Source organism: Myotis daubentonii, chromosome 14 (genome assembly GCF_963259705.1).
Source record: "Myotis daubentonii chromosome 14, mMyoDau2.1, whole genome shotgun sequence".
NCBI classification, from domain to species: Eukaryota; Metazoa; Chordata; class Mammalia; order Chiroptera; family Vespertilionidae; genus Myotis; species Myotis daubentonii.
Window position 1 is genome coordinate 33,870,153 of NC_081853.1, and position 23,363 is coordinate 33,893,515.

The following is a 23,363-nucleotide window of genomic DNA, read 5'->3' on the forward strand; positions in this document are numbered from 1 at the left end:
CTGATGATTTCTACTTGAATCTGCTTGATGCCAGACATGATGGACAAGAGAGGCTTTGGGTATTGGAAAATCTGAGCAGGGTTTCTTGGCTCAGAGAGCTTCGTTCTCAGGAGACCTGCATGTTTCCAGAGTAAACCTCTTCTAAGATTTGTAATGCCCAGACTCCTCGCAGGCAGCGTTCTCTCTAATTATTAGCTCCCCTAAAACACTGCAGGTTTTTAGAACCAGGATGTTGAGAGAGGGATAGACTATTAAAATCAAGCTAATTTCACTGGGGGTTATAGCTCAGCGGTAGAGCATTTGACTGTCAATCAAGAGGTCTTTGGTTCAAATCCAGGTGCCCCTGATACAGTCCTGTTTTTGCGTCCAAAGGCTATGGATTGAATTTGATTTTATTTTCTGTAGCTCATGGCCAGCTGAATAATAATGTCCCCTGTGTTTATGCTAGGCATCAGTCTAGGTTCTTTATATTAATGATCTCCTCTACTTTTTTAAAAAAATACATATTTTTATTGATTTCAGAGAGGAAGGAAGAGGGAGAAATACAGAAAAATCAATGATGAGAGAGAACCACAGATTGGCCGCCTCCTGCACGCCCCCCACTGGGGATTGAGACTGAACCCAGGCATGCATCCCTGATGGGAACCGAACCCGGGAGCCTTTGGTCCGCAGGCCGACGCTCTATCCACTGAGCCAAACCAGCCAGGGCTCTCCTCTACTTCTTGCCAAAATTTTACAAGATACCTACTATCAGTATCTCCATTTTGCACGAGGAGCCTGAGGCTTGGAGATGCTCAGGAATGGCTCCAGGTCAAAAAGCTACAAACAGCAGGTCCAGGGTTTGAACCCAGAGCACACACACTCTCACTGACTTCACTAACCTACTCATGCTGTTTTTGGCTAGAGATGAAAGCTTTGTGACCAAATTCCACCTAGCAATGCTCCCAAGGTGCTAAGACTGCCCACTGAGTTGTGAACTTTTTGGTTGCTCCCTCAATTTGCAGTGCCTTGGAGAGAGGCATGGAATCGAGTCTATTCACAGAACACGGTTAGGGATAAACATGAACTGGCTTGAAGGTTAGGGAACTGCATTCTTTTCCTGTACTTAACCTTGAAGTTCTGTTACCACCCTACCATCCCCATTCATTTCCTGCAGCCCAGGACCCTAATACGTTGGGTGTCTTTATTCAGGACCAGAGATCAGACCTTAGTCTATAGTCTAACTTTTGCCCACAACAGATGCCTTGCTGTGTCTTTAGATCAGCTTGGGCAGCATATATTGAGCACCTACTATGTGCCAGAACTGTGCAAAGTGTGAGCCCAGAGGTGATAAGACACAGCTCCTGGACTCCATGTGCTCTCAACCAGGAAATAGGCCTGCAAAGTAAAAAATCAGAGTGATGTGAGCTGTACCGGGCTGTGCCAGCTTCAGGAAGGCAAAGGAGGAGGAATTACTCGAGGTTATAGGAGGCTTCTGAGAGGAGCCGATGACTCAGGATTTCAGAGATGAATAATATCTCGGTGGAGGGAAGGTGGAGTGGAGACGGGGGTGTGGAGAGAGAGTGGTGGTTCAGTTCCAGGCTGAGGAAACATGGCCAGCGGCTGGAGACAGGCAGATGCAGGAAGCAGCTGGAGCACAAAATGTGATGTGGGGCGTGAAAGAAGACGAAAGCTGAGCTGAAGCTGAAGAGGCAGATAGGGATTCAGATGTGAAGAACTTGGCATGTTGTGCTAAGGGACTTGGGGTGTTTCCTGAAGGGATGTAAAGGGGAGTGACCTGGATAGACTTGGTTTTACAACAGGCTGTTCCTGAATGGATGTGAGGGGTGGAGGCCTGGACCCCTTTTAGGAGGTGGTGGTCCTGGGACTACAGGGATGGGATGGCATCAAAGGTAAAACCAACAGGACTCAGGGAGGAACTGCAACTGGGGAAGGCAGGGTGGGAGGAGCCCAGAATTGTGTGGAGTGTTTCGGCTAAATGATTGAGTGCGCGGTGATGTCACCAACCACGATAGGAAGGAGGCTGATGCGATGGTTACTCAGGGCCAGCATTCACCCTGAGTGTGCACTGGAATCCCGGCCCCACCACCACCTAGCTGTGTGAGCACCCTGTGCCTCAGTTTCCTTGCCTGCAAAATCAGTATGCTAACGACAGTACCTTTCGTATGAGGTCTTGGAGATGATTCCTGGGAAGTTGTGGGTAGACCTGTTAGTACTGTGCCTGGCCCACAGCAAGTGTCCAGTAAATGAAGCTGTTATTTTCACAACAAAGCAAAGTGGGAGGAGACACAGGTTTGGGCAGGAAGATGGCAAGTTTTGGGGGGGCATACAGGGTTTGATATCTGAGGTTCCTGTAAGGCCCCAGAGTGGAGAGGCTGGGAATGGGCGTCTCGGGGTGTCAGAGAGTTTGTGAGTTGGAGCCCTGGCTGTTGTTCGCTCCTCAGTCCCCTAGGCGCTGACAGGCCTCACCAGAGAATTTGTTGCAATGAGAGAGCTTTCCTTGATTTCTTTCTCCTCAATCGTGGGTATACACAAGATTAGAAATCCTCAGATTGGAACTCAAGGGAATGGGACTAGAGGAGTTCAAAGGAGAATTTTGAACTTTAGAACATCCAGTGTTGTTGGTTTGTTGTTGTTTTGTTAACTGTAAAATGAGACAGTTTATCCTGGATGAGGTCTCTTTTGAAAATCTGATGAAAACACACTCATTATACAATACGTGCACACATACAATATTTGCCTATCATTTCAGAGCTGCGCATGAGCCTCTGAAGTCCATTTGTGGGTACCCAGGTAAGATGGCCTCCATGTCCAATATTGGTGGTGGCCCACAATACTTGAAACATGCATCCATGTACTCGGAGATGTATGGGCGGTAGGTAGTGTATTTTAAAAGCCGGAGAATTAGGCTGAGAATACAGCACTGTGCTTTAGGTGCTGGGATGAGAGTGAGCACAGGCTCTGGGAAAACCAGTGGGAATTGAGATGAATTTAAATCCAGGAGGACTCTCAACCATAAAGGAGGTACTTAGGAAGTATGATGCAACTCATAAAAGTAGAATTAAGTGTTTATAGGCTACCTGTCATGTCAGGGGGTATAGCTCAGTGGTAGAGCATTTGACTGCAGATCAAGAGGTCCCTGGTTCAAATCCAGGTGCCCCCTAGGTGTTTATTTTTGTTCCTCTGGGCAGCTTCATTAAAAGACTGGATCTAGGGCAGCGGTTCTCAACCTCTGGGTTGCGACCCCTTTGGGGGTCGAATGACCCTTTCACAGGGGTCGCCTAAGACCGTCAGAAAACACATATATAATGACATATTGTTTTTGTGATGAATCACTATGCTTTAATTATGTTCAATTTGTAACAATGAAATTGGGGGTCACCACAACATGAGGAACTGTATTAAAGGGTCGCGGCATTAGGAAGGTTGAGAACCACTGATCTAGGGTGAGGCCAGTCAGGTGCCTCGGGCTCAGAATTAAAATCTGCTCATTGTCAGGTTCATGCAAGCACTGTGGCTCGTTAATCCCCTCACAGTAGAGCTCACGTTCACATAAACTCACCTTTTCTTCAACATATACACACACGACACAGCCACACACGCAGAGGCATTTACACACCCCCACACACACACCAGATGTCCCTCAACCACATACACACACAGACCCGCATACCATCACACAGACACACCAACAGACAAAAGTTCACACCCACACACACCTGTGCTTTCACATGTACTCTCATTCTCCTTTCCTGTATATTCAATCTTATTAACCAGACCTTTCCTATTTTCCTTTCTTCAAATGTTTTAAATTTCAGAAGCGTTGTAAGGATAGTGCAGAGAGGTTCCATACACGCTTCACTCAGCTTCCCCTAATGTGAACATCTGGCATAATCGTGGCATATTTATCAAAACTATGACATAAGCATCGGTGCCACACTGTTAACCAACTCATAGACTTCATTCAGAGTTCACCAGTGTTTCTACTGATGTCTCTTTTCTGTTCCAGGATTCAGTCCAGGGTTCTGTGTTGCACTGAGTCATAATATGTTCTTCGTCTCCTTCAGTGTCTGAGGGCTTCTCAGTCTTGTTTTGTGTGTGTGTGTTTTAATAATCTGAACACTTTTCATTTTATTATTTATTTATTTACATTTTTTAAAATGTATCTTTATTGTTGAAAGTATTATAGATGTTCCCCTTTCTCCCCCATTGATCCCTCCTACCCTCCCCCCCTTTCAGCCCTTCCCCACACTATCGTCTGTGTCCATGGGTTATACATATATGCACATAAGTTCATTGAACACTTTTTAAAAGTCCTTGTCAGATACTTTGTAGAATGTCCTTTGGGTTTATCTGGTGTTTTCTCATGATTATGGACTGAGGTTATGGATTTGGGGGGGGAAATATCACAAAGGTACTGTGCCCTCATTTTTGCACCTTTATTAGGGGTGGAAGAAAAATACTGCAGCAATCCAAGAGTCTGCTACATTGTAAAAAATTTAAGGGTCTGGTGTCTGAGACTCATCAGGGTATGCCTTCTCAAGTGGGGGACGCCACACAAAACAAAACACATCACTTGGTAGGCGTCTGTGGGTTTCGATGGCAGTGGATTTGGATGTGCTTGTCTGATTTGTTTACTAGATTACAGTAACCTGTAAGATTACCAGTTCTTGTGGGTCCCAGAGCAAGAAAAGGGTCTGTACTCAATCCAGGCCTTGGGGAAATGCTGGGGTCCAACCCCAGCAGGTCCAGGGGTCCCCAAAGGTGTGGACGGAGTCGGCGAAGAAGGAATGACACGGAGGAGGCAGCGTTCAGGTGATCATCATAGCCAGGATCTCCAGCCAGGTTCAGTCACCAGGTTCTAGTCAGGTTCTCTTGCCAATTTCTGTAGTCAGGTTCAGTCCAGGATCTTTTGCCATGTTCTCTCCAGCGAAGTTCTTCTGTCTGTAGGTTCTGTGTAGGTTATGTCTGTAGGTTCTCTCTTCTAAGTTCTGTGTCTTGCTGTCTTGTTACATCTGTATTTATACCAGTTGATTCAATCCTATCAATCTCTATTACAAAGGTTAGGGTGTTTCTTATCTCCATTCCAGGGAGTAAAGATTATGTAGCTTAAGCATGATTATTCATAGTTAAAGTGATTAATTACCCGCCTGGCACTTAGTTGAGGGGTTTTATTCCCTCCCTAACTTCAGGGGAAAATCCCTACCTGGGGATTCAACCTTTCTCGGAGAGGTGACCTTGGTTAAAACACAGCACCAAGAAGGTGAGCAAACATATTAAGAACTGTATGCCATATATGCCAGGTCCCTTGAAACAGCAAGGATGGACCGGCTCCCGGCAGGGAAAGCTCTTCCTCCTCATGGGAATTGTGACTTAGTATCAGAAGTATAAGTGGCAACTCCAGCTTTGTTAATTCCCCTTTTCTTCGTTTCCATAGCACATTAAATTTACTTCTCTTTTATGTTATTATTAGAGGCCTGGTGCACGAGACTCGTGCACTGGAGGGGGGGTGCTCCCTCAGCCCTAGCCTGTGCCCTCTTGAAGTCTGGGAGCCCTCAGGGGATGTCCAATTGCAAGCAGACATCCTTAGTGCTGCCGCAGAGGTTGAAGAGGCTCCCTTGCCAGCCATGAGCCTGGCTTCTGGCTGAGTGGCGCTCCCCATGTGGGAGCACACTGACTACCGGGGGCAGCTCCTGCATTGAGCGTCTGCCCTCTGGTGGTCAGTGCGTGTCATAGCAACTGGTCATTCTGCTGTTCGGTCAATTTGCATATTAGCCTTTTATTATATAGGATATGGTGTAGTGCAATCACTTACATGTCTGTTAGGTTAATCTTAGCTATACGGTGACAACAACCCTGAAATATCAGGAGCTTACCACAATCAAGATTTGTATTTTAGCCCAGTTGGCATGGCTCAGGGTTTGAGCGTTGACCAATGAACTAAGAGGTCACGGTTTGCTTCTGGTCAAGGCACATGCCTGGGTTGTGGGCTCAATCCTCAGTGGGGGGTGTGCAGGAGGCAGGTGATCAATGATTCTCTCTCATCATTGATATTTCTCTCTCTCTCTCCCTTTCCCTTCCTCTCTGAAATCAATAAAACTATATTTTAAAAAATGGGGAAAAAAAGTATCAGGCATATCTTAGGCAGCATCTCAGATGCTCTTGGCCTTGACTATTTCTAAGGTCCTTGGCTAACTCTTCTACCCTGGCTGCTCCTGGGGTAACCAAGGATGTATGGATTCTATCAACTTCACCCAGGTTCCACCTGCAGTCCCTTCCCTCCTGCCTGTGTGTCCTACTGGCTGCCACTTGTGTCCTACTCTTGGCTTCGGTCTTGCTTTTGAGGTGCGAGAGGCCATGAGACGCAGTCAGCGCGCCTACAGGCAGAATCTGGAAGTGGTGAGGAGTTCATGCGGGGAGGGGGGGAGGGGGGACTTGCATCCTGAGACACAGCCGAGGGCTAACGTCCCCTCCTCCCATCCTTAGGACAGAGTGTCCTGGGATGCAACAGTTCCTATATCCTCTCAAGAGACAGCATTATGAGACCAAGTCATTGGTTTCAACCAGATGATGGCCAGCTTGGAGATGCACCTCTGCACTGACTACGCGTCCTGTCTCTGCCTCACTCCCTTTCCCTCACTCCTGCTCCCGGGGATCAAACTTCCTGAAGAATGAACAGCATGTAAGCTTTTACCTCAAGCTCTAGGTTCTGGGTATCTAGATAGTATAGCAGGCAGGCTGGATGCTCTGCAATTTTCTCTTTGGCCTTTACCAGAACACTTCAGCCTGGCCAGATTCCAACTGCCAGCTGCATTTCTTTCCCTGATTTTTTTCCTTTTTTTTTTTTTTTTGGCGGGGGTGTTGTGGGGAGAATCAGCCAGAGCTGATGCTACAACGGTTCATGGCAAGCTGGAAGTGCAGGAACACCTCTCAAACAATGACTGACAAAGTTGCTGTTAAATACCCGGGATCCCTTACCTCTCTTCCCCGGGATAACTGAGCCAGGATGCGTTTTATCTGGCTCCAGACTTCCCAGTAGAATGAAGTTGGGTTGCCCTCAGTGGTAACTTTCAGGACAATGCAACCTTTATTGGTTTCCTTTCATCTCAGTTCCTCTCCTCTCTTTCAGTGTGTCCTATATGTCCTTCGTCTCTTTCAGTCCAAATAAGCTACTTGAACTTGACCAAGACAGCCTAAGACGTCATTTTTAAAATTATTGTAAACCTTTTCCCCCCCATTTAATAATATACCCTGTACATAATATTAAACATCCTAAAACTTTTTAAAATATAGAAGTTTTAAGTGCCATGTGGCTTGTATAAATAATATGCTGGACATTTCGGTTGTTTGCAGTATTCCTATCCAACTTTAATTAACTCAGTACTAAACAGACCTAGACAGGCGTTGTCTCTGGGGTCAGAGTTGTAAATAAATAAACCACAGACAGGTCATTTTTCATATACTAGGAAAGAAATAATCAACATAGGGAATTCCCCTGACTTCTTTTTGATGTGTTTTGAAGGTTGCTTTATAGCAGGGGTTCTTTAGAAAAAAATAAAAGGAATCTTGATTATAGTCTACTTTAAAAGGAAATAAATGGCATCCAAGATTTCATTAAACAAGGCACCATCTCTACCATCTTTAAAAAGAAAAAGAAAAAGATGGCTAAAGCTCATTATGTGATACTTTGCTACCTGGTGGATTTTGTTTTACTGTGGGGTAAATTGGGATCTCTCTCTCTCTCTCTCTCTCTCTCTCTCTCTCTCTCTCTCTCTCTCTCAGCAGGAGAACTTCTAAAGTTTTATTTTAGCTCTGTGAATGATTTGGGGCCAGTTAAATAACCTCTATAATCTCTGGGTTCTTTTCATTTGTTCATTGGGAATAATAGTAAACCCCTTACTAAGTGTGATGCCACGGTTATGTAATATAATGCCAGTGAGTACATAGTAGCTGCTCAATAAATGATAGATAAATTATAGCAATTATTTCACAGTGACTTTATTTTCAATGGTGAAAGAAGTAGCGTAGAGCAGAGGGTGGAACTTAAAAATATGAAGGAGATAGGGGGTGGAATGTGCAGTTATCTAATGAGATTCATGGAACATGAATAGTTCTCTGCTCAAAGATATTTCCTCTACACAATCTTCCTGCTGTGATGGACTTGGTCCCCAAGTCCTGCATCATCTCTGACCTTCTACCTAGCTCAGTGCTTCTCAAAGTGCACTAGGTGCATCAGCAACACTTGGGAACTGGTGAGAAATGCATTTTACCAGGTTCCTTATTTGATCTTGGAGTAAGAATCTCAGTGGCAGTGGCAGGGGTGGGAGGGGAGGCAGTATTCTGTGTTTTAAAAAGCTACTGATGCACCTTAAAGTTTGAAAACCACTGATCTAGCTAAGCCACTACATCCACTCACTGGATTCACACTTTGGTATTGTTTTATTGTAAATCAGCGAGCGGAACATAGGACGCCTTAATGAGCCAATTAGTTAGAAGTCTTTATTACATGTGGGCGCAGAGCAGAATATCTTTATCAAATTCTGAACAAACAAAAAAATATTTCCTTTTTATATCCTTCTTGGTCTTTGTGTAAGTTATTTTTACAGACAGCTTGTAACCTTGAGTACATATCATAGCTAACAAACACCTGGCATGGGAGTATTATCAGTATCAGTGTATCAGCCCCTTTTACATTAGATGGCTAGCTGGCAAGGTCAGACAGTTAGGTTTATCTTTTCTATTATTTAAGCTAAAAAACAAAGTTATTTTACAGAATAAGAGACCGTCTAAAAATAACAGCGTTGACCTATAGAACAAGGGACTATCTAAAAATAACAGAGAATTTCAAACAGCAGTTTCAAAGGAGGGATTGTTATGCTTCAGTATGACTAGTCATCGCAGAGTCAGATGGCAGAAAGGGAACTGAGAAGATGATAAAGAAAACGTGTGGGCTACCCACAATCCTGTGATGTTCACAGGTTGCCCTCAGGTCAGTTACAGGTTCCCTTCTCCATGAATTGAAGTGATCACATGGCCCAGCTCAGCCTCTCAGTATCAGCAGTATAACAGGGATCTCTTCCCAGGCCTCTGGACTTTCCCTCATTCATGTTTCCCACCCAGGTCTTGGGCAGGACTCCTTGCTGTACACTGTAGCCTGGGTTGAGGAATAATCCCAGGACACTTTGCATGTGTCACTCCTTGATGTCACTGGCCTTTTCCTTTCTTGTTCTCATGCTGCCTCACTCGGAGTTTGTTTCTGGGGAGCAGGAGTTTATATCCACTCGGGCCAGACTCTCCTGAGAAGAGCAGCTACCCAAAGAGCATCTTCTCATGCACAGGGGGTAGGTGACCCACCTGGGGAAGGGTCAGAGAGAGCTCAGAACTAGGTGGTCTAAGAAATGTCAGCTGATTGTGCTGCCTCTCAAGAGTCCAGAGGTTTGATGGCAAGGCACGGAACGGTCACTTGAGTTTATCCTATTTCAGACCATATGCTGTGGGGTGGCCCCTTCTTGGTTCAGAGCCCTAAGACAGCCAATTGCATTCTTCTCTCTACAGTAATTGATTAAGGAATGGAGTCACAACCCCAGCACAGCCAATGCTTCTCAAAGGGGCTTTTTTCTGGTTCTTTTGGGGAAAGGCTCCTTTTTTGTTTGTTGATTTCCTGAGGCCTTGAACCTGAAAGTATACATGGAGTAGTCTGCTCTGAGAATGGAGCTGCTTGTACAGAGGAAGTTAGTCTGAGAATGGAGAGATAAAGACCTGGTGGACATGGTGTCAGCCCCTGGAGCAAGTCACACCCGAAGCCAGACAATTCCGGGCCTTTGCAGTCATGAGACCCAGAAAACTCCTTGTTTGTCATGTTTTCTGTCACCTGCAAACGAGTGATTCCTGGTGGCTGCATCCAGGTGGCCCCAGAGGCCCAGGAAGGCTGCTCTTCAGGCCCAAAGCCCAGCTTTCTTACACACGAAACCCTAATGTCAGAATTCCAGTTGGTCCCTCCACCCTGCTGTGCTGGTTTCTCTCTCTGTAAATCTGTGATAAGAAGACACGCCACGCACCACCCACAGGGGTTGTGGACTAATTAGAGAACTTGTGACATTCTTTGTTTTTACAAAATGTTAGCAAAAGAGCACTGCACATTAATATCGCTTACTCTTGATTTTTCTGCCTTAAAAAACCACACACTTCTCAGCAAAATAAAATTTGTCTTTTCTTTATAAGAAAACAGACCAATTATCTAGATTCACTTTTTAAGGTATAAACGGCTGGAGTAAAAATATCCCTCTTTGTGGTGGGTGGTGGGAGGATTCAGGACCAAACTCGCTCTCTCTTTCTTGTTCCCTCTCTTTTCTTCCCCTATTTTCCTAAATTCCCGACTTTGGGGTTTCTGGTCCTGTAAAGAAATGCATTTATTCAGAACACTCCAACACCAGAGAGATGTTAACTTTATTTTTTATTTTAATTTTTTAAAAATCTGTTTTTATTGCTTTTTAGAGAAAGAGGAAGAGAGAGAAATAGAAACATTGATGAGAAGGAAATATCGATTGGCTATCTCCACCAGGGAACAAGCCCAAAACTCAGGCATGTGCCCTGGCTGGGAATCGAACTGGTGACCTCTTGGTGCCTGGGTCGATACTCAACCACTCAGCAACACTGGCTGGATGGTATTAACTTGATTTTGTTTTAAATCTAAGTTTATCACCAACTGGTATTATTTTGAGAAAATATTCCATTGATTTACTATGAGGGAAATTAATCATATGATACCAGCACTGAGAAAGAAAAGGGGCATGGAAATGTATTGGGAAGGAAGAGGAGATAGAGAGATAGAGAGGATGGGCAGAAGAGAGAAGAAGGTGATATGAACTGAGAGAGAAACTCTACTTGGGTCAGCCTTTGATGATGATGTCAAGCTTTGGTTAGATAATAGAATATTGGTAGGGTTGTCAGATTTAGCAAATGAAAACACAGGACACCCAGGTGAACTTGAATTTTAGATAAATAATGAATACTTTTTTATTGTAAGTGTTGCATGGCAATCCTTCAATGTAAGAATGTGGGTAATTTTCCTTTTCTAGGGTCAATGGGTTACTTTGCTAGCATTCTGGAACCTACAGGTGAAACTGACTCCACCTTATATCCTGAGATCAAAACCATACAGAAGTTTTACTCTAAGTTCCTGAAACTTCTGGACTCTTCCTTGCTTCAACAGATGCCTTTAGTGGATTGAAATGCTTACATATTCTTTCCATCTGAGTAGTATGACTATATCTCTTTTTCTGATGAAAAATTTTCAAATACACACAAAAAGTGGAATTCTAATGAACTTCCATTACTCTGTTTGAAGAGCTGTCAACGTTTTGCCGATGTTGTTTCTTCTCTCCTCCTCTACCCTCTCTATTTTGCAGGAGTATTTTAAAGACAATCTCCAACTTCATGTCATCCTTAGATACTATGTGTGGTTTTTAAATTTTATATTTTCTTTCCTATCTTTAAGCATATCTAATCTGTTTAATGTTGCCAAGGTCCCACTTTTTACCCATCTCTCTTTATATAAAATAGTAAATATAAAATAATGGTCTCTCCCTTCACATGATAATATTCCTTTTTGTCTTCCTCAGAGCATCCCTATAGTTCATGATTTCTTTTAAATCTGGTAGCCTGTTCAGGCCTCAAGGAATTGGTTGTGCATTGTGTTGAGGGGTCCTTGGTAGAAGGAAGGGTGGAGGGTGTCAGAGAGTGAGGGGGTGGAGGTTAAAGTGGGGTGAATAAAAAGGAAACGATCTTGGTGGGGCCCTCATGAAACAGGAAAAATATATTGACTTTCTCTGAAACTTCCTTCCTATAAGAAATACTAATCTTGTCTCTCTTACTTCTAATTTTATGTATTATGCAAGTCTGTACTCTTTCGAGTAACTATTGGATCCTCTGAATTAACATTTAAATATCCCTAGGATTAGGTTTGAAGATGCTGAGAATCGCATAGTAGAGGACAATGGTTCTCAAACTTTAGCATGCACAGAATCCCCTGGAGGGCTTGCTAGCACACAGATCCCGAGCCCCACCCCCAGAGTTTCTGATTCAGTTGGTCTGGGGTATCCTGTGAGAATTTGCATTTTTACAAGTTCCCAGAGGATGAGTAGCTCATTGTCCAGAGAGAACATGAGAACCACCGGTATAGTAAAAACTGTTTGGTTATAGAAACCTGTGACCTTGGGCAGGTCACTTAACCTCTCAGATTTGGTGTCCTCATCTGTGACCAACCAATGTTCATTCCTCTTCTTTCCAATAATGATTTGCTACTTTGAAGAGCAATAACTCATCTTTGGGAGTGGTTTTGCCTGTATGTGCCTGTCAGCCTAGTTGTATCTCTAGACAGAGCTCTGGGTAAACAAGAATAAATGCTGAACTCAGAAGATGGTACTCCAGCTCCTGAAGAGAGGAAATAAGGAGGAGACAGCTTTAGTTCATTCATTCAGCAATTATCTATTGAGCACCTACTATGTGCCAGGCACGGTTCCTGCTGCTAGAGATACAGTCAGGCTGCATCATTGTCCTTAGGGAATTTGCATTCTAGTGGGGTGAATAAAAAGGAAACGATCTTGGTGGGGCCCTCATGAAACAGGAAAAATACTGTGATGGGCCAGTTACATAATAATTTGTATCAGCCTCTCCCAGTCCTGGAGGCCAGAAGTTCCAAGTCGGTGTCACTGGGCTAAAGGCAGGGTGTCGGCAGGACCACAGCCTCCTTGGAGGCTCTAGGGGAGACTCTGTCTCCCTGTCTTTTCCAGCTCCTAGAGCTGCATTCCTCAGCTCATGGTCCCTTCCTCCATCTCCAAAGCCACCAGTGCTGTGTCTTTAAATCTTTGGTCCATCACCTCACCTTCTCCTCCTATTGGATCAGAACTGAAGATAGTTTGGAGGCAGTGACGAATATAGAAGGTGATCGGGGGAGGGTGGGACCAAAGTCTGCACACCGTGATTACAACCTGCTGCAGGTGTCGCATGAAGTCATGTGGTCACGCAGCAGTAATGAACATTTGCTGGAAGGCTGCCGCATGCCAGGTGTTTTACGGGCATTCCTCCTTGAATTCTCACAATAACCCTTTGAGGGAGGTACTGCTTTACTCATGGGAAAAACGGAGGCCCAAAGCTCAACTTACCGAGAGTCACACGGTGAGTAAGTGGGAATAGCAGGATTACAAGTGTTAAAGAACAAAATTCAACTAAGTTTGAAGATCACTGGCTTCATTAAGCAATGCATAAACTGGGCAGCATCACACATTTTGGTGGAAGGAAATGGAATGGCAGGGTTTTTGTGGTTTTATTTTTTCTTCCTTGTAGATTATCTTTTCTTTGGTGGAGGATTGAGAAGGCCCGCATAACAGATGACTTCACTGCTGTTGACCAGAAAATTCCACACTGATTGATTAAGATTATGTTTCTGGGAGAGGTTGAAACTGTAATTAGATCAGGTATTAAATCTAGGTAGTTCTTAAAATATATTTTTATTGATTTCAGAGAGGAAGGGTGAGGGAGAGAGAGAGAAACATCAGTGATGAGAGAGAGAATCATTGATTGGTCGCCTCCAGCACACCCCCTACTGAGGATCGAGCCCACAACCCAGGCTTGTGCCCTGACTAGGAATCAAACCGTGACCTCTGTGTTCATAGGTCTATCCTTAACCACTGAGCCACACTGGTCTTGTTAGGTTTGGTATCATGGATTTTTATCACAGTGACACCATTTGGGCCTGTGGTTTTCTCTTTAACACAAGGCAGACAGCCTCCCTCCTGAGCAGAACCCTGAAGAAAGCCTTGCTATACAGTCTTCTGCTTAGCAGCATTGGAATGGAACTCATTAACAATGCAGAATCTTAGGCTCCACCCTAGACCCGCTGAATCAAAACCTCCATTTAACCAGCGCCCCAGTGACTCAAGTGCACATGGAAGTCAGAGAATCACCACCACTACGCAGCCCACTGGCAATGCAGGCAGAAATATCTTTCAGCTGCTGTGGAGGCAGAAATATCTTTCTCTCCGGTGTCTGCACTAACGATACCAGGGAGCACAGTCAGTCTGATAAGTCTTCATTTGAGTAAACAAATAACAAGTTAAAAAAAAATACTTCCAAGTATTTGTCTTCAGGCCTAAGGAAGGGCATCTAAGGAACCGTTGTCCCCTGGGTGCTAAAATCCTTGCTGACTCGGTTATTTATCATCCGTGTGTGCTGCAGGGTCCAGGGTGATAAATTATGGAAGAGAGCTATTAGATGACAACACTCCCTCTGACATCAGGTGCTGGTGTTAGGCACATTTTGCAATCTTCACAGCAAGGAGAGAAACATGATGATGGTGCTTCTGCAAGATGCTTACTCACTGAAGCCTGTTTCTCTCCCAGGTCCTTGGTAAACCTTAGAGTGTGTGGTTTGGCTGAAGCAAGGAATAGAATAAATAGAAATAAAAGATGGCTAGTACATTCGTGTTTCTCATGTACCATATGCAATAGAATTGCTTGGTGCTGGTTAAAAATATAGATCTTTAGGCTCCACCTGGAAAATTAGAGTCTCTAAGGGTGATATTCATAAATTTTAATTTTTAACAAGCTTACCAGGCAATGCTTACATAAACTAATTTTTGAGACTCACCATTATTTACTATCTCATTGTATGGTGAAGAATCAGAAAAAGACAGCAGTATAATGACTTTCTTAAAATTTCAGTGCCCCATGCATAGTCACATGTCCCGTTTTCCTATAAGGTGTGGTATAGATGGTTGTCTTTTTAGGAGAGCCTTTTAGATCTATTAGTATCTAATAAAGGCAGGGCTAGCTGATGGTGAGTGGCTGGTTGTGAAGTAAGGTAATTAAGTGCTAAAGAAACAGTAGTTAAACTTTAAACAAATGTCTCATGTGATAGAAATAAAATGACCATTTGTCACCAGGCATGCCAAACCCACAGGATTCTACTAGAATTTAAAGGGTTAAGGCAACTGGCCATGTTCCTTGAAAGTTCTGACATAATGCCACTAATTGCCAGGAGGCGACAGCAGAGAGCTGCCGAACAGCCCACAGAGACCAGGGGATCCAAGGTTATCAATTAGGACAGTGGTTCTCAACCTTCCTAATGCCGCAACCCTTTATACAGTTCCTCATGTTGTGGTGACCCCCAACCATAAAATTATTTTCGTTGCTACTTCATAACTGTAATTTTGCTACTGTTATGAATCGTAATGTAAATATCTGATATGCAGGATGTATTTTCATTGTTACAAATTGAACATAATTAAAGCATAGTGATTAATCACAAAAACAATATGTAATTATATATGTATTTTCGGATGGTCTTAGGCGACCCCCTTAGCAATTCTATTGCAGGTGGTACATGAGAAACACGAATGTACTAGCCATCTTCTATCTCTATTCTATTCCCAAAGGGGTCGCGACCCACAGGTTGAGAACCGCTGAATTAGGAGGATTGTTAGAATAGCAGCCGAAAGCTGGTTACCCAGAGTGTCTGCTCAGGAGACATCTAGCCCTAAACGAGGAGAGCTGGGTCCAAAACAGAGGCAGTTACCTCTCATGAAGAAAGGCAGTGCCCAGGCTAGTGGATGAAAGAGAGAAGCTGAAGTCAGAAAAGCAAGTTGGGTGAGTCAGAAGCAGGGTAAGCGGTGGGCAGCTGTGTCACAGGGGGATGGTGGGACCCTCAGGAGGCTGATGGGCTGTCAGGGATTTACAGTATTTAGTGGCCACGGCCCCGGTGAAATCAGGAAACAATACGGCCCTTGAGGAAGAACATTTCATAACCAGATCATTAAAAAACCTGGAACCTGACCCCTTATTGGAGAAACCCTTTCTTTGGCAGTGAGATCTTCAAAGTCTTGTTGGAAAATGCACTGGTATTAAAGGAAAAAAAACTTAAGGAATACAAGACAAGACATAATAAAATATCGCAATTATGGTACAATCAATACTTGCTCAAGAAGCTCCAGTGAAGGGGGAGATCAATGAAGGTTAGAGTGGCCAAGGAAGGCTTCTTTAAAGAAGTGCAATTTGATCTGAGCCTTAATGCATTAGTACGATATAGAGAGGCAAGGAGGACACCTAATGAGCCAAGGGGAAGAGCTCCCTCTCTTGGCAGGGCTGTGAGAAGGCCCCTGGTTTGTATCAGCGTGCCTGGAGCTGGTGGAAGCCCAGGGCATAAAAACACTTGTTTGACCTTTGTTAAAATTTGTTTTGTTTGGTGGTTTCCAACATGCTGGGAAGAAATAGGATCCTGTTGCTTTAAGCAACCAGAGTGCATCATTCACTCAGGAAATACACATTGATGCCACCTGCAGGTGACATAGGTAGCTCACACTGGGTTTGCTAGGGAGGAGGTGCTGCCTAATTTCCTTTAGTTGAGGCACCATGATCTTGACTCTTTAAATAGATAGGATCTGCTCAGTACCTGTCTGGGTATATAAGATTGTGCCCAGAATTTTGGGACGAGTATCAAAGATTTTATTGAGAACTAGAGGCATGGTGCATGAATTCGTGCATGGGTGGGGTCCAGCTGGCCCCACCCTGATTGGGGCTGATTGGGGCGGGCCAGCTGGGGGAAGGGGACTGTGGGAGGTTGGCTGGTCGGCCCTGCCCTCTGCAGTGCACGTCATAACAACGGGTCGTTCTGGTCGTTCCAGTTGCTTAGGGTTTTGTATATATATAGATTCCGGAAACCATATTCTGTTCTGAGAACCAGGTACAGTGAACTATGCACTTACACAGTAAAGGACACAAGAGATCCATCTTCCACCCACTAAACAGCTGGTGATTATTTCTTACAATTGTGATCTAGATAGAAATTATGATGTAATTGGGTAGGTGTTCTTTGTACATCCCATCTCTCCTGAAGTGCTAGCTTCTTGCTTTTTATTACTGATCACTGATAGGTCTTTGTCTTTGCATATACACTTATTTAAAATACTACCTCCTTTTCATTCATTTTTATAGATGGCTTCATGTCTCTCTAATACACTAGCCTGTATTTGGGTTGTCGACACAGTAACTCTTGTTTCTTTGATGTAGATTGTTTCTCAACCCCACTTAGGAATATAGCTTTTTGGTCTGAGCAACTTGAAATACAAAACACTTTCCTATCAGTAACAGTGTCCCTGGGGCAGTGATTCTCATGGGGATGGAGATGGCACTGGGGCTAAAGTAGGAAAGGACATATCACCCATCACCAGAGGAAACATCACAGAGATAGGAGAAATCCTCCTCTCCATCCCTGTGCTGATCTTAGCTAAGAGACATTGCATAATTGTAGGATCTGGCGAGCTTGGTGTGTCTTGCAGTAATCACTGTTCAGTGTTCTCTATCTGCAAGATGCTGTTGGTTTGGGAGGGGTGTTTAAATCCTTTTGGTGAATCCCTTTGGTAGATCAAATCACTTCCCATTTGAGATCCAAAGAAAGCAGGTTCCTCATTGGGCATCCCAAGGATGTTGGGGTAGGAAGGTATTTTCTTATAGAACATTCCTCAGGGTGCCAGGGCATCCATAACAAATTATTAGAGGAAGACAAAAGAGCTGAAGTTGGATCAGTTTGAGGTTCCACATGACATGGAAGATAACTTAGATGATCACTTGGAGTCACTGAATTCCTCTAAATGGCTGAGAGTTGCTAAAAGTAATGAGCAAATCTGAAATCACAGTTGAGCCCAGCTTTAGTTAAGTTCAGGCCATATTAACATGGACTAGGGTTGCCTATATCTACCGCTGGGACTACACTGTATGTGCAGAGAGTATGCAGTTTATTTCTTATTAACCAATCTGATCCACCCTGCTACCTAATGTTTAGTTCAATGAAATAATTTTAGTCCAATCCAGTAATTTAAACCATCTCTATAAGTTTATTTTCTTTGTATAATCACTCTCTTTCTATCCCCATTCATTGTGCCTCTTCAACGGGGTTGTGGCTTGTGTGACCTTGGCTGGTGGGGATAGGATTCTTGAACTCTGTTATTCCTGGAATTACCCTGATCTCCGCGGCAGAGGGGCTGAGCTGGGCTGCTCCCTGGCTTGGAGGATCCCAAGGTCAATGAGCTCCATCAGAGGGTTGTTCAGCCAATATTTGATGCTGAACCCCAGTGGTTTGGCCTCTGTATTGCACCAGGTTTCCATGTTAACTTGGCACTCGCCTGGTTCTTGCTGTGCTGTGGGTACCCTGGGAGTCTGGCTGGGACTCCCTATTATGACTGCTTCTGTGAAACTCCCCAGACTGACTGACTCTCAGGGCCTTTAGGGAGCTCCAGGCACCATCCCTGGGACCAAAGGCAGTTTTGGAGCATTTACAGAGAACTCTCCTCTATCTAATTATGAATCACTAGAGACCCAGTGCACAAAATTTGTGCACTGTTAGGCCCCTAGTGGCTGCTAGCTGCTGGCCAGGGCCTCCCTCCCTTCCTCTGGAGGGCCCCAGGCCTTGGTCGAACTCTGGACGACCTCCCGGTAGAGGGGACAATTTGCATACTATGCTTTTATTATATAGGATCATCAAGTTCTGTCTGAGACAGGGTGCCCTCATTGGGTATTTTCATTCCAATGTTAGAAACCACAAGCTGGACAGTTTTTCTGGAAATTTCCTTAAACCCTCCCTGATTTACTCTGTTCTCTGGGACTCGATACATTTTCCCTTCCTCTGCCTCCCTTGTTCCTTCCACCATCCCTCAGGTTGGAAGAGAAAAACTTTGGACTTCCCTCAACATCTTCTCTTCTTTCTACCCTCGGGCAGCAAGCCTCTGCTGAGCCATCAGATGTGCAAGGAGTATCCTTGCTCACGGTGTGGTTCGAGGACCTGCAGCATTAGCCCACCTGTGAGCTGATTGGAAATGCAGAGTCTCAGGCCTCACTTAGACCTAATGGATCAGAAGCGGCATTAACAAGACGTATGTACACATTAAGGTCTGAGAAGCATAGGTGTAGAGGAAATGGTATGATCTAGCTTACTTAGGCGTAGCCCTTAGCAAATTAATGGAAGTTAAAGAGATTTAGGAAATCCTTTTTTTTTTCCTCTTGAAAAAGCTTGCTTTTATAGACCATTAAGTTGCTGCAAAATTGTATTTTGGAATTCTGAAGCTGAATATTAGCTGTTTTTTTTTTTTTTTTTTGCACTCTTGCTATAATAATCATGAACCTTCTCTAGGGAAATAGCTGTTTCTAATAGACTATGGGAAGAAGTTCAATACAGGGGAATGCAGACGAGAAAGCTACTTACCCATATTAAAATGTTATCCCATAAATATTTTGGAAAAAAAATAAAGAAAATAATTAGAGATGAGTAAAGCGGTTAAGTTGGTGACAATATGCTTTTTTTAAAAAAAATATGTTTTATGGACATAAGACACTGGGGGATAGGGGAGGCTAGGGGACTGTCTAGGGCAGGGGGATAAAATGGATACATATGTAATACCCTTTGTAATACTTTAAGCAATAAAAAAAAATAATAATAAAAATAAAAATAAAAAAATATGTTTTTATTGAGTTTTAGAGGGGGAAGGAAGGGAGAGCAATAGAGAGAGAGAAACATCAATGAGAGGGAAATATCATCAATTGGCGCCTCCTGCATGCCTACTCTTGGGGATCGCGCCCGCAGCCCAGGTCTATGCTGAGCCACACCAGCCGGCAACAGTATATCTTTCTATACTTCAGTTTTTCTAACTTTACTCTGGTACTGTGCAGTTTGAGAGTAGAAAGCAAATTTAATCGATCTGGGTCACTATCTTCATGCTTCTCACAGTGTATTTTGCCGCAATACTCTAAAAAGGTGGGCTTCATAACCAATTAGTTTACAAAAATGCTGTGACCTACACGTTCCTCTTGGAGGCTTACAATACACATTATCATTATAAAGAACTGCCACAAAGTCCTGCCAAGAAATCCCTTTAAGATAAGCTCACAGGAGTTTCTAAACCTCATTTGTCCCTGGAACACTGTTCCATGTAAGCAATATGCTTTAGCATAACACAAGACTTGTGTTCGCTGGGAATATTTTAGAATATTCTAGTTTAAAATATACCTCTTATATTGACTATGTAATGATTGCCCAATGTGTGGTGCTGTCCCCAAACTCCCCCTGGTGGCTCACAACTGGTCCAAAGGACCCAGATTCTTGCCACTCATCGGCAAGATCAAGGCCCCTGGACGCTCAGGACACTCCAGGCAATGCCCCTTCTCCCCTTTGCCCAGACCCGCTGCTCTGCCCTCCACGTCTGTTTTTGTATCTCGTCCTTGTTTTCTGCCTATCTAACCCACCAATTCAGTTGAGGCCATGGATTGTCTGCTTGCCTCTCAATTCATTTCACCACAGATACAACCTCTTAGATCTCTTTGAAATTGAGAACAAACTGATTTATAAAGAAGCTGCCAGCTCCCACTTCACAGCCCAGCTCAGGCTCCCAGGCCAACTTCCTGAGACGCCTGCTGACGAGGAGAGTTGGACAATTACTGAAGTAAATTTCCTCTAATGAGTCCGCACGGATGGCCTGACCACAGCTGCGAGAGGCAAATAAATGGCTTTACAAACCCAAAAGGAGGACACATGCTCTGTAGAAGATTTTTGGCCCTTTTCTGGCATAGTCTTGTAAAAGTCTTCAAATTCTGTGTGAGGCTAGTCTTACAATTTCATATTCTTTCTGGTAATATTGTAGAGATAAAGCACATGCATATTTAGAGAGGATGGGGTCTCAGGTGATCTCTTATTTTTTCTCTCTTTTCTCACAGTGAAAGTCTCGTATGTATTGTATTTGAAAACCAAGCCTCATTCTATGATTACACCTCATTCTATAATTACGCATATGGTCAATTGTGTATAGATTAGCATGAAGTGCATTCCATGGAACTAATTTTGGTAGATATGAGTCAGAAGAGAGTCCTGTAGTTAAAAAAAGCAGGGAACTGCTGGGATGGTAGTTGAAATATTGGTGGAGTCAGAATGGAATGAAAAGGAATGTTAATGGGTTGTCAAAAGGTAGTAGAGTTGCCCTAGCTGGTTTGGCTCAGTGGATAGAGCATCGGCCTGTGAACCAAAGGGTCCTGGGTTTGATTTCGGTCAAGGGCACATACCTTGGTTGCAGACTCGTCCCTGGCCCGGGCCCTGGTCGGAACTCGTGAAGGAGGTTAATTGATGTGTTTCTCTCACATTGATGTTTCTCTCTGTTTTCCCCTCTCTCTTCCATTCTCCCTAAAAATCAGTGGAAAAATATCCTCGGGTGAGGATTAACAAACAAACAACAAAAAAAGGTAGTAGAGTTACACACCCATGCTCAAGCTGTGATCTCATATGGGTAGGATGTACTTCCCTGCTCCTTTATTAGGGTTTGGCCATGTGTCTTGCTTTGGCCAATGGAATTTTAGCAGACCTGACTTGAGCAGAGGCTTGAAATATGCTTGTGCACCGGGCCAGTGTGGCCCAATGGTTGATCGTTGGCCTATGAACCAGGAGGTCATGGTTCAATTCCTCATCAGGGCATATGCCCCGGTTTCAGGCTCAATCCCCAGTAGGGGGCGTGCAGGAAGCAGCTGATCAATGATTATCTCTCATTATTGATGTTTCTATCTTTCTCTCCTTCTTCTTTCCTCTGTGAAATCAATGGAGTATGCATTTTTAAAAAAGAAATATGCCTGTGCAAGAGTTCCTCTTGGGAGCTGCTGCCCCATCAGTCTGGGTCGCAGAATGAATCCTCCAGAAGCTGACCTGAGTCCAACCCATAGCCCAAAGTGTAGTGAACAAGGGAACATCCCCTAAAGGAGCCACTCACACACGATGGTGTCTTTCCACATTGCCAGGTTTATTAGGGGAGACCTCTCCAATAAGCCAATAGAGCCACACGCAGGTTACACATTGAGAGTGGGGAGGCTTATGCCATAGAATCAGGCAGAGTGGGCATCCAGCGCAAAGCCCCACTCACTGTGGTGTCCAAAGGTGGAGCGGTGAATGTTGGTCTCAAGCCAGGCAGTGACAGTGGCTGCTCATGCCCATGGAGTGGAAGTCCGGGTGGGCTCTGAGTGTGACCCGTGGTATAGACAAGCTCAAGCATCGAGTGGTCGGAGCTCAGAGTTCTTATAGCCCACAGGGGGTGAAGGTTGCACTCATAGTAGTGTGGAGTCCTTCTCCAAGTGTGGTTTTGGGTGTTCTGGGCCTCTCCTAAGGGCATTCTGGATCTATACCCCATTACCTCAGTCTTGATATAGCACTTGGCATAATTGTCACAACTGACAGTGATTCCATATTGGATTGTCAAGGGCGTCCAGACAGTCTATTCTGCTCTTGCTTTATACACCAAAGCCCAGCCCAGCCAGTCCTCATCCTGAAGCAGAGGTGCCCAGCTGAGCCCAGCCCAGCTCAGCCAAATTACTGTCAACCAGCAGACTTGTGTTAAATAAATGTTTGCTATAAGCCAAGGGATTTGGGAGAGGAGGGGGGTTGTCATGCAGTGCCTATGTGGCAATGGCTGCCTAATATACTGGCTTAAACAAAGTCAAATAGGTTTCTCTATTGCATTGTTTCTTAAAGACCTTAATCTTCTATGTACATGGGAAATCTTTACTATGGCCATAGAATGAGGGGCATTTCCCACTGGACCTTTACTTTTCAGAACAATTTATGATACCAAGGCAGGTAGAGATATAACCAGTGTTGGCTTCTAGGGAAAGGATGATTAACCACCCCATTTACTCCCTCCTTCTGAATGCAACACACACATAGAAGTCCATCTCAGTAAGACAGATTGCTAATATGATGGGTTACAGCTACATGGTTATTGGGTCATGGTGTTAGGATGAATAGTTTTGGATGTGGAGAGGGGAAAGGTGACATTTTTAAGATTGCTCTGTGTCTCATCTTCATGCACATGGCTGTTAATACATCTATAACAAATACTCATTCTTTGGGAGATGGGTATAAAAGACAGTATGAAATGGGAAAAAATATACAATCTGTCTGAGGCAGGGAAGATAGCCAGCTGTGAGGAATGGAAATAGGAGGGTGACAATAATGCCATCTCCCTGATTATCACACCCACCAGTTCACTGAGGTATGTTCCCTTACTAAGTTTTTCTAGTGCATCCTTTTCTCCTATGGTGGCTGATGGGAGCTGCCACCTCATTGGGAGGTGCCTCCTACCCTGAGAAAGCCTAGGATGGGTGACTTTGAATAATTCCGCTCGAGGTCTCAAGAAGAGAGGCCCAATTTTCCTTCCAGGTGTACACGTTCTTGGGTTTCTCTCTCCTTGCCAGCTCTTGCCATTAGAGCGATGAAACCCAGATGCGAAGAGACCAAGGAGGTCATTTGCTTCTAGCCTTTGGGACAGGGGTTGGAAAGCCATTTTC

The 23,363-nt window shown here is 44.2% G+C and overlaps 1 protein-coding gene and 2 non-coding genes across 3 annotated transcripts in view; all 3 read left to right on the top strand.

The window, feature by feature from the left end:
- Positions 1–273: 273 nt before the first annotated feature.
- TRNAD-GUC (transfer RNA aspartic acid (anticodon GUC)) lies at positions 274–346 on the top strand. Its single transcript has one exon. It is a non-coding gene; the product is annotated as a tRNA-Asp (tRNA).
- Positions 347–2,798: 2,452 nt separating this feature from the next.
- Positions 2,799–23,363, top strand: part of LOC132215424 (intracellular hyaluronan-binding protein 4-like) — a 107,367-nt gene continuing 86,802 nt past the window's right edge. The window contains 3 exon segments of the mRNA XM_059663607.1: positions 2,799–2,875; positions 20,344–20,468; positions 20,757–20,766. Coding sequence (XP_059519590.1) covers positions 2,799–2,875; positions 20,344–20,468; positions 20,757–20,766 — 212 coding nt within the window.
- Positions 3,092–3,163, top strand: TRNAC-GCA (transfer RNA cysteine (anticodon GCA)). Its single transcript has one exon. It is a non-coding gene; the product is annotated as a tRNA-Cys (tRNA).